At 43.8% G+C, this 10,566-nt stretch overlaps 1 protein-coding gene across 2 annotated transcripts; it reads right to left on the reverse strand.

The window, feature by feature from the left end:
• Positions 1-241: 241 nt before the first annotated feature.
• LOC106572118 (NSFL1 cofactor p47) lies at positions 242-9,767 on the reverse strand. Of its 2 annotated transcripts, none has more exons than XM_014145971.3 (9): positions 9,606-9,767; positions 8,771-8,877; positions 8,541-8,618; positions 2,812-2,977; positions 2,582-2,677; positions 2,347-2,456; positions 1,984-2,121; positions 1,195-1,365; positions 242-1,099 (listed from the first exon to the last, which is right to left on the reverse strand). In XM_014145971.3, the coding sequence occupies exons 1-9, from the start codon at positions 9,705-9,707 to the stop codon at positions 937-939; spliced, it is 1,131 nt and encodes a 376-aa protein (XP_014001446.1). In that variant the 5' UTR covers positions 9,708-9,767; the 3' UTR covers positions 242-936. The 2 variants fall into 2 exon arrangements, with proteins under 2 accessions (XP_014001446.1, XP_014001445.1); XM_014145970.3 differs by having other exon boundaries at positions 2,347-2,459.
• Positions 9,768-10,566: the final 799 nt, after the last annotated feature.

Consider the following 10,566-nt stretch of genomic DNA (forward strand, 5'->3'; position numbering starts at 1 on the left):
TAGCCCGCTGAGTAAAAGCCATTTGCTTGGGGAGCTAACCCAACTTACAGTTACCAATTTCGCAGTCACGGGTCAATGAACCATCTACATTACATTAGCATATCATCAGACTGCCTTGCTGAAAAACAAAGCACCATTTTTCTTCAAGAATGGATTTAATAACAATTTGAAATTATCATATGTAATCAAAGTAATCATATGTTCCATAACTCTTCATAATAGAAAATAGCAAGACTAGGAATTCCATATACATCAAACAAATTTATTGAATTACCTTCCAGAGGTCCAAACAATCATTCCAACTGTCCTGTTTTTGTTCAAGGCTGCGTAGAGATCAGTGAGATCAACCTGCCCCTAAAACCCATTGTCTACAAGTTATAAAGTGAGTTTCTGTTCAATCATTAGTTTGATAGTAAAGCAATCTAGCCATTACATGTTACGCATCAAAATGCCTTAGTGTTGGGACTGTTTTGATGCTTTGTTGAGATTCTGAATATGATGGGAGCACAAGGCTACTGGGATACATTGGGTACATTTGCGGTTGGGTTGACCTGATGGCAACTTGTGTGGAAAAAGCCAAATTAAAAGGCAACAGTTGAGCCAAAGGAGAGATAAGTGGAAGATAGAAAGTGATGAACAATATGAATGACAGTATTATGAACATCTAAAGCAATCTCTGAAACTTAAGAAAGCTTTATTGTTACTGTGCGTGTTCACCTAATACTTTCTAAAAAGCTTTTACCACCAAATCCACTGTTTCTTCTGCCTTTCTTTGAAGCCCTATCCGTTCCCCACATTTACCCCTCAAACTGCTGAAGAGGGAAAACGTATCACTATAGAAGAAAAAAAAGGAATTAGAAGTCCATAAGTCCATGGTGTCTCGTCCCTCAGGGGGATCAAAGAGCTGTGAACTAGCCAGGCCACCAGGGGGCTCCATCACTTTAGCCGCTGCACGATGACTGCGTTGAGCAGGTTGGCATCCCGCAGCGTCTGGCTCTCGTCAGTCAGCTCCTTGTTGGGGAAGGTTGTTATGAGCACAAACTCCGTCGCGGCCATTAAAGGTCGAGCTCCCACCACAAACTGACGCACGTCCGACACCCTGTTGACAAGAGAAATGATAGATAAGAATATTTTATATGTTGTTTGTAATGGTGGGAGTAAGGCGATGTAGAGCTTAATGGCTCCAAAACTGACCTGTGAGTGTGGTTGAACTTCTGCACCAGTCTTCCCCCGTCGGCCAGTCTGATCTGGATGTTGGTCACAGGCTGGGAGGCGTCCAGGTTCACAGAGGCGATGGCCTGGGCCTCACTGGCTACCTGGTCCTGGTCCCCCATACGTGGAGCAGACACCAGTTCAGGGGTGGCACTGAGACAGAAAAGAGACATTTATTGTGATTACTGTATTTGACAGTTACATATCTAGAAATCATCAAAAAAGGTAATGAAATACTATATCACATTGTGCCATAATTTACTTTTCTACCCCCTTGTGGTAATAAGGTGTAACAGCCACCCTATTCAATCAATCACATTTATTTATGAAGCCCTTCTTACATCAGCTGATGTCACAAAGTGCTGTACAGAAACCCAGCCTAAAACCCCAAACAGCAAGCAATGCAGGTGTAGAAGCATTTAATCTGAGAATATTTGGTCTGTAACCAAATCTAAAAACTAGTGATGAAAAGCAGGTTATTTCTTCCATGCAGGTGGACAGACAGGCGAGTCGATACAATTTACATTACCCTTCTAGAACAGTATTTCCCAACTTTGGTCCTCCAGTACCCCCAACAGCACACATTTTTGTTGTAGCCCCAGACAAAAACACCTGATTCAACTTGCCAAGGGCTTGATGATTAATTGACAAGTAGAATCAGGTGTGCTTGTCGGGGGCCACAAGTTATATGTACTGTTGGGGGTACTGGAGGACCTGAGTTAGGAAACACTGTTCTAGGTGATGCATTCTTTCAGAATAGATCAAGCTCACCTGCCCAGTTTCTGTCCTTCCCCGCCGAATGCCTTGAAGGTAACCTTGGGTTTCGAGAAGTCCTCATCCCGATGGTCCTCCATATCCAAGTTGACCTGACCCCCCCGGGAGCGCTGTCTCAACTCCAAAGGAATTTCCCTGAAAGGAGGAATGACTTATATTATGACAATGCTTCAGCAATGAGGAAACAGACTTCAGGAGAGACATGTGTCCCCCAGCTGTCCAGTGCTGAGCAGAATGTGTATGCCATAAATTAATTTCTAACTTAGTAAATGGATTTAGAAACATGTGACATTATATGCGTGACATGCAGTCAAGCATATAAACAGTATGACAAGCAGACAGTATGGACAGTGTACTCACCCCCTACGGATGGACTCCAGGAAAATGGCATTGCCAGGATCACTGTAGTTTCTGAGTTCACCGTCGCCCAGGCTGAAACCTGTCTTCCACAGCTTCAGGACTACATGCACCTTCAGCACGTAGTAAAGAAAATAGGCTACATCAAGTATACTAAAGTAAATGTACTCTTCCGAGATCAAATTTATACTAGCAATACAAAATATCTATTAAAATAAATTCACTGTCAAACACTAACATCCTGCTGGCTGTTAGCAGCTCTTCTCTCTCCAGCCACATAAACAGGCTCCTCCTCAGGCGCTGCACCAAGCCGGTAGCCACCGCCAATGAACGGCTAGAGGGAGGGTTAGAGGAGAAAAAGAGTAAGCAAAACATTATACACCATTACCTCTGATTTAAGGTCAATTCCAAAACACAGGGATAATAACACATAGGTGCAGGACACAATTACTGAGAAGCTTTTCTTACCCTGGCTCGACTAGGCTCTCCTGGGCCTCTCCCAGCCTTCTCCACAGGTACGGCCCCATGCTCCTTAGCCCCCTTGAAGAGGTCCTCCACCACCTCATTAGAGCTCTTCTTCTTGGGGGGGCCCACAATCTGCTGCCCACTGCGTTCAGAACCCCCAGCAAAGAACCTAGAGGGAAGCAAAGGAAGAATGTGGATACAACACAATCAGAATTTTGGATCTTGTCCAAGAGGCAGCCTCTGGTTACAACATCAGTGCTGTGATTCAAATAAATCAAATCTTATTTGTCACATGCTTCAAAAGCAACAGATGTAGACTAACAGTGAAAAGCTTACTTATGGGCCCTTCCCAACAAATCAGAGAGCAATAAAAAATATATTATAAGATGAGGAGTGAATGAGTAACGATAACTTGGCTATATACACGGGGTACCTGTACCAAGTTAAAGTGCAGGGATACGAGGTACATATTGGTAGGGATAAAGTGACAAGGCAACGGTATAGACAAACAGTAGCAGCAGCGTATGTGATGAGTCAAAAGAGTTAATGCAAATAGGGTCAATGCAGATAGCTAAATAGTTAACCAATAAAAATAATAATAATAATAATAATTAGTTAACCCAGACTAACTAGCAGTCTTAGTTAGCAGTCTTATGGCTTGGGGGTTGAAGCTGCTCAGGATCCTGTTGGTTCCAGACTTAGTAGCAGAGAGAACAGTCTATGACTTGGGTGTCTGGAGTCTGACAGTTTTTAGAGTCTTCCTCTGACGCTGCCTGGCATAGAGGTCCTGGATGGCAGATAGCTCAGTCCCAGTGACGTACTGGGCCATACGCACTAGACTATGTAGCGCCTTGCGGTCGGATGCCGAGCAGTTGCCAATCCAAGCGGTGATGCAGCCAGTCAAGATGCTCTCAAATGGTGCAGCTGTATAACTTTGAGGATCTGAGGGCTTATGCCTAATCTTTTCAGCCTCCTGAGGGGAAAGCGACATTGTCAGGCCTTCTTCACAACTGTTGGTGTGTGTGGACCATGATAATTCCTTAGTGATGCGAACACCGAGGAACTTTATGCTCTCGACACACTCCACTACAGCCCCGCCGATGGGGGCGTGCTCGGAACTCCGTTTTCTGTAGTCCACGATCAGCTTCGTCTTGCTGACTTTGAGGGAGAAGTTGTTGTCCTGGCACCACACTGCCAGGTGACCGACCTCCTCTCTATAGGCTGTCTCATCGTTGTCGGTGATCAGGCCAACCACTATCGTATCGTCAGCAAACTTAATGGTGGTGTTGGGAGTTGTGCACGGCCATGCAGTCGTGGGTGAACAGGGAGTACAGGAGGAGACTAAGCACACACCCCTGAGGGGTCAGTGTTGCGGATGTGTAGTTAACTACCCTCACCAGCTGGGGGCGGCCCATCAGGAAGTCTAGGATCCAGTTGCAGAGGGAGGTGTTCAGTCCCAGGGTCCTGAGCTTAGTAATGAAGTGTTGAATGCTGAGCTAGTCAATGCACATCATTCTCACATACAGTGCATTGGGGAACTATTCAGACCCCTTGACTTTTTCCACATTGTTAAGTTGCAGCCTTATTCTAAAATTGATTAAATTGTTCCCCCCCCCCCCCCATCTACACACAATACCCAAAAAAGAACAAAGCAAAAGGGTTGCAAATTTATTAAGAATAAAACACTTAAACATCACATTTATATAAGTATTCAGACCCTTTACTCAGTACTTTGTTTTAGCACCTTTGGCAGCAATTACAGCCAAGTATTTTAGGGTATGACGCTACAAGCTTGGCACACCTGTATTTGAGGAGTTTCTCCCATTCTTTTCTGCAGATCCTCTCAAGCTCTGTCAGGTTCATTGGGGAGCATTCCTGCACAGCTATTTTTCAGGTCTCAGAGATAATTGATCGGGTTCAAGTCTGGGCTCTGGCTGGGCCACTCAAGGACATTCAGAGACTTGTCCCGAAGCCATTCCTGCGTTGTCTTGGCTGTGTGCTTAGGGTCGTTGTCCTGTTGGAAGGTGAACCTTTGCCCCAGTCTGAGGTCCTGAGCTCTCTGGAGCAGGTTTTCATCAAGGATTTCTCTGTACTTTGCACCGTTCATCTTTCCCTCAATCCTGACTAGTCTCCCAGTCCCTGAAAAACATCCCCACAGCATGATGCTGCCACCACCATGCTTCACCGTAGGGATGGTGCCAGGTTTCCTCCAGACGTGATGCTTAGCATTCAGGCCAAAGAGTTCAACAGTGGTTTAATCAGAACAGAGAATCTTGTTTCTCATGACCTGAGAGTTCTTTAGTTGCCTTTTGGCAAACTCCAAGTGGGCTGTCATGTGCCTTTTACTGAGGAGTGGCTTCCGTCTGGCCACTCTACCATAAAGGCCTGATTGGTGGAGTGCTGCAGAGATGTTTGTCCTTCTGGAAGGTTCTCCCATCTCCACAGAGGAACTCTGGAGCTCTGTCAGAGTGACCATCGGGTTCTTGGTCACCTCCCTGACACTAGCAGTTCGGGGGGGGGGGGGGGGGGGGGGTTGGCAGTGACCCTGTGACAACAATTTTGGACCCCCTTGTGGCCCCCCTAAATGTGCAGTATGAAATCATTTTTACATAGAAAAAATGTGTTATTGTTCTTTTTTTTTACATCCGTTATTAGACAGTGGCAACGATGATGATTATGAACATGGTCTTTTGCCTGCTAATGCCTGCAATGCAGTGAAGAAAACGATATGACAACAATAACATCTAATGTAACTGGCCCCAGCTGGCCCCCCCAGTTGAAATGGTCTAGAACTGCCACTGCTCCCTGACCAAGGCCCTTCTCCCCCGATTGCTCAGTTTGGCCGGGTGGCCAGCTCTAGTAAGAATCTTGTTGGTTCCAAACTTCTTCCATTTAAGAATGATGGCGACCACTGTGTTCTTGGGGATCTTCAATGCTGCAGAAATGTTTTGGTACCCTTCCTCAGATCTGTGCCTCGACACAATCCTGTCTCGGAGCTCTAGGGACAATTCCTTCAACCTCATGCCTCGGGTTTTGCTCTGCAGCACTGCAGCTGTGGCAGCGGTGTGGCCCCCGCCCCCACGGGGGCTCCGTCGAGTGCACTCGGAGGCGACGGATGTTTTTTTAAAGATTTGCTAAAATATTGAAAACCCTGTTTTTGCTTTGTCATTATGGGATAGTGTGTAGATTGACGAGGAAACATATTTATTTCATCCAGTTTAGAATAAGTCAGTAACGTAGCAAAATGTGTAAAAGGTCAAGGGGTCTGAATACTTTCAGAATGCACTGTAGGTGTTCCTCTTGTCCAGGTGTGAGAGGGAAGTGTGGAGTGCATGTGCATTAGAGAATGCATCATCTGTGGATCTGTTGGGGTGGTATGCAAATTGGAGTGGGTCCAGGGTGTCTGGGATGTCGTTGTTGATGTGAGCCATGACCAGCCTTTTAAAGCATTTCATGGCTACAGATGCTAGTGCTACGTCCCGAGAGTCATTTTGACAGGTTACCTTGGCGAACTTTGGCACAGGGACTATAGTGGTCTGCTTGAAACATGTAGGTATTACATACTGGGTCAGGCAGAGGTTCATAATGTCAGTTTAGACACTTGCAGGTCAGCGAAAGGTCCAAATTCACGTCCTGGTAATCCATCTGCCCCCGCGGCCTTTGTATATGTTAAACTGTTTAAAGGTCTTACTTACATCAGCTATAGAGAGTGAGATCAGTCATCCGGAACAGCTGGTGCTTTCATGAATGGTTCAGTGTTGCTTTCCTCGAAGCGAGCATAGAAGAAACTTAGCTCGTCTGGTATGCTTGCGTCACTGGGCAGCTCGCGGCTGGGTTTCCCTTTGTAATCAATGATAGTTTGCAAGCCCTGCCCCATCTGACAAGCATCAGAGCCGGTGTAGTAGGATTCGAGCTTAGTCCTGTATTGACGGCTCAGAGGTCGTAGCGAGATTTATTTGATAAGTGTCCGGATTAGTGTCCTGCTCCTTGAAAGTGGCAGCTCTAGCCTTCAGCTCAGTGCAGATGTTGCCTGTAATCCATGGCTTCTGGATGGGATATGTACATGCGGTCACTGTGGGGATGACATCGTTGATGCACTTAACTTTTTAGTGACAGGGGGCAGTATTCGGAAATTCAGATGAATGACATGCCCAAAGTAAACTGCCTGTTACTCAGGCCCAGAAGCTAGGATATGCATATACTTGGTAGCATTGGATAGAAAACACTCTGAAACTTAAAATAATGTCTGTGAGTATAATAGAACTGATATGGCAGGTGAAAACCCAAGGAAAATCCATCCAGGAAGTGGGATTTTTTTGATGCGAGTGGTTTTCCATTGAATGCCTATTGACTATGTAATTGGTTAGGGCCCAGATTGCAGTTCCCATGGCTTCCACCAGATGTCAACAGTCTTTAGACATGGTTTCAGGCTTGTTTTCTGAAAAACTATGAAGAAAAATACATTTTTGGTCAGGGGACCGGGGAAGCATGCAGTACTTCGTTCTTTTTCCTATCTATTGAATACGCTATTGTCCGGTTGAAATATTATTGATTATTTAGATAATTGACACCTTGAGGATTAGTTATAAACATCATGACATGTTTCGACGAACTTTACCGATACTATTAGGATGTACTCGTCTGCATGTTTTGACCGCCTTTGAGCCAGTGGAGTACTTAACAAAACACGCCAACAAAACAGAGTTTTTGGAATATAAAGAAGTACTTTATTGATCAAAACAACCATTTATTGTGTTCCTGGGACCCTTGTGATTGCAACCAGATGAAGATCTTCAAAGGTAAGTGATTTATTTTATTGCTATTTTTGACTTTCGTGACTCCTCTGCTTGGTTGGAAAATGTTTGTATGCTTTTGTGTGCAGGGCGCTGTCCTCAGATAATCACATGTTATGCTTAGGCCTTTAAGCCTTTTTGAAAACTGACAAAGCGGCTGGATTAACAAGAAGTTAATCTTTTAACCGATGTATAACACTTGTATTTTCATTAATGTTTATTATTACTATTTCTGTCATTTGAATTTGGCGCTCTGCAATTTCACAGGATGTTGTCAAGGTGGGTCGCTAGCAGCATGCCTGCGCCAAACAGCTTAATGAAGGCAGTGACTGGTGTGTCCTGAAACAGTCCTGTGGCTTAGCATCCACTTCATCGGATCATCTCCGTATTGAGCTCGTCACTGGTACTTCCTGTTTGAGTTTTTGCTTGTAAGCCGAAATCAGGATAAGAGTTATGGTCAGATTTGCCAAAGGGAGGGTGGGGAGACCTTTGTATGCGTTTGTGTGTGGAGTAAAGATGATCTAGAGTTTTTCACCTCTAGCTGCACAGTTGACATGCTGGTAAAAATGAGGTAAGACGGATTTCAGTTTCCCTGCATTAAAATCACTAGCCACTAGAAGTGGCGTCTCTGGATGTGCACTCTCTCGTTTGCTTATGGCCCTATACAGCTCATTGAGTGCGGTCTTAGTGCCAGCATCGGTTTGTGATGGTAAATATACAGCTACTGTTGACAAGTAACACAGGGACCCACTCCCACCCAGCAGAATCTGTTGATGCGGCAGAAAGCAATACCAGCCTAGAGAGAACTGAATAGAGAAACCAAAATAGTTTTGGTACATTCTGGAGGCACCCTACACTCTGTCCAAAATACACATAGCCTAGGCCTACATGCAATGTGAAATGCATACACCCTAAAGTCATAGAAGTAAAGAGACTTACCTTTCCCCTTCCTCCTCGTCACTGTCATCTTCTTCCTCGTGCATCATATCCCTGAAGGAGGTCACTCTATTTTCACTCCTTTACATAACAAAATAACAATGAATGACAATAGGGTCAAACATTAATCATGTAACATGAAATGTTTCATAGAATAATAATTAAAAAAGATGACAAAGGCAACACTGAAAGGACATGGGCATCCTGTTTTAATGGTACAGTTAGCTATGTACCTGCCAGGCCCTGTGGAACGAGGCACAGAGGATCCACCACTCTCTGGCTGAGGTAGTGTCACTATGTCATCCTCAGCACCATCTTCAAAGAAACTGGCCAGGGCAAGCTAAGGAAATAGACCAAGATGCCATGTCATTCAAACATCAAGATCTCAATGTCTAGTCATAGTCTAGTAATCAGCTTACTAGACTATCTAACGTTGGCTAGTTAGAGCTTAATTGTGAACTTGCCTAATTAAGAAGTAGCTACCTACTAGCAGTTAGCTGAGGAGGATGTTCTACATACTATACATGCTAGCAATTAACGTTAGGATGGGAAACATCTGATACATTAGCCATCATCTCAGTGACTATTTGGAAAATATTGTTAGGTAGTTATGAAGTTGGCTTACTGCTGGACCATAATATCTGACAATCGGATAGTTAGCTAACGCGTTAGTTACAATAGTTAGCTAAATTAGCCACCTAGCTAATCTGCTAGCTAGCCAGATAACGTTAGTTAGCTTGAACGCAGTGAGCCATTCATAAATGAAACGGATTTGTTAGCGGGTTAACATTAAACTCGCTACTAGACAGTGGTAGTAAAACATTGGTATCTGTGTGAAACTGATTGGTAGATATAACTAGATACCAGGGAATATGACCGCAATGGTCACTCGATCTATTGTTGTGAGAAAGAGTGACTTGCACAAATCGCCAGCAGAAACTAGTACGATAGCTAGCCTGCTAGTAAGTGTTAGCTAGCTAACTAGACACTGCCATTCGTATGTTGTTGTGAGTTAACTTCAAATATCACATGTAGTACAACTGGTAGGTCGATGTGATCAGCATGTACCTGCAAATCCCAACCGGCAGACTCCAAGAAAAAACGGGCCCTCTCTTCATCAACATCAGTAACAGCAACGAACTCCCTCACCGACGATTCTTGGTCCGCCATTTTGATATGCCCATTCAATGACTGTTCCGACTCCAATTGAGGAAACACCTACCAACTTGGTTCCTATCTCAGCAAAATGCAGTAGGCTACAGGAGGGTAAGGCAAACAGGCCTACATGTGAACAATGTTTATGACGTGTTGTATTTTCCTGACAAAGTTAATACATTTTATTTGGAGGAATAATATTTCACATAGATTTGACATTTATATCTAAAACGGAATTATCTGTAGGCTATTACCATAGTTACTGCTTCCAGGCCTCACTCACAAAGATGAGGTGAAGAAAGCCTGGTAGAGGCTAGTATTACCATAACAAATATACCGGTATTTTCTGCCTTATTAACAAATGGACAATATGGGATTTGAATAATCAAAAACGTTTTTCTAAACAGCTGAGGGATTGGACTGGAGCAGTGTAACCACTCTCAAATTCATAGACAGTCCATGAATGGGATCAACATTTTTAAATCTATATTGGTGTTTGTTTACAATCAAAACAAGCTTACATTTTGGGTTCTGATGGGTATATCAGTTCTACTATTAAATACTTTTTGGGCATTTATAAGTTATATTCATCAAGAATTCCCCTAGGCTATCTGATACAATTTCGATTTTAATTGTTTCTTCGTCAAGAATAGAGCGCGCCAGTTTATAGTCCTAAAAAACAGAAATTAGTTACCTCTGTTTTGTTTAGCCATTCCTATGCGGAAAATAAATGGGGATAAACGCCGAAAATAAGGTCTGAGTTTAACACAGGCTTAGGAGATCTTATATGTTTTGTTTTATAAGATAATATCAGTCAGTTAGCGTGACCTTTATGAATTATGACGCCTTTTATGTGCTTGGTGTTTCTTTTTAT

The sequence above is a fragment of the Salmo salar genome, chromosome 15 (assembly GCF_965601325.2).
Source record: "Salmo salar chromosome 15, fSalSal1, whole genome shotgun sequence".
In the NCBI taxonomy this organism is placed as follows: domain Eukaryota; kingdom Metazoa; phylum Chordata; class Actinopteri; order Salmoniformes; family Salmonidae; genus Salmo; species Salmo salar.

Coding starts and splice junctions, on each gene's coding strand:
- LOC106572118 (XM_014145970.3), bottom strand. CDS start 9,707: ATGGCGGACCAAGAATCGTCGGTGAGGGAGTTCGTTGCTGTTACTGAT. Junction 2,460..2,581: donor CTGCTAACAGCCAGCAGGAT/GTTAGTGTTTGA, acceptor TACTACGTGCTG/AAGGTGCATGTAGTCCTGAA. Junction 1,366..1,983: donor GAAGGACAGAAACTGGGCAG/GTGAGCTTGATC, acceptor TTTCTGTCTCAG/TGCCACCCCTGAACTGGTGT.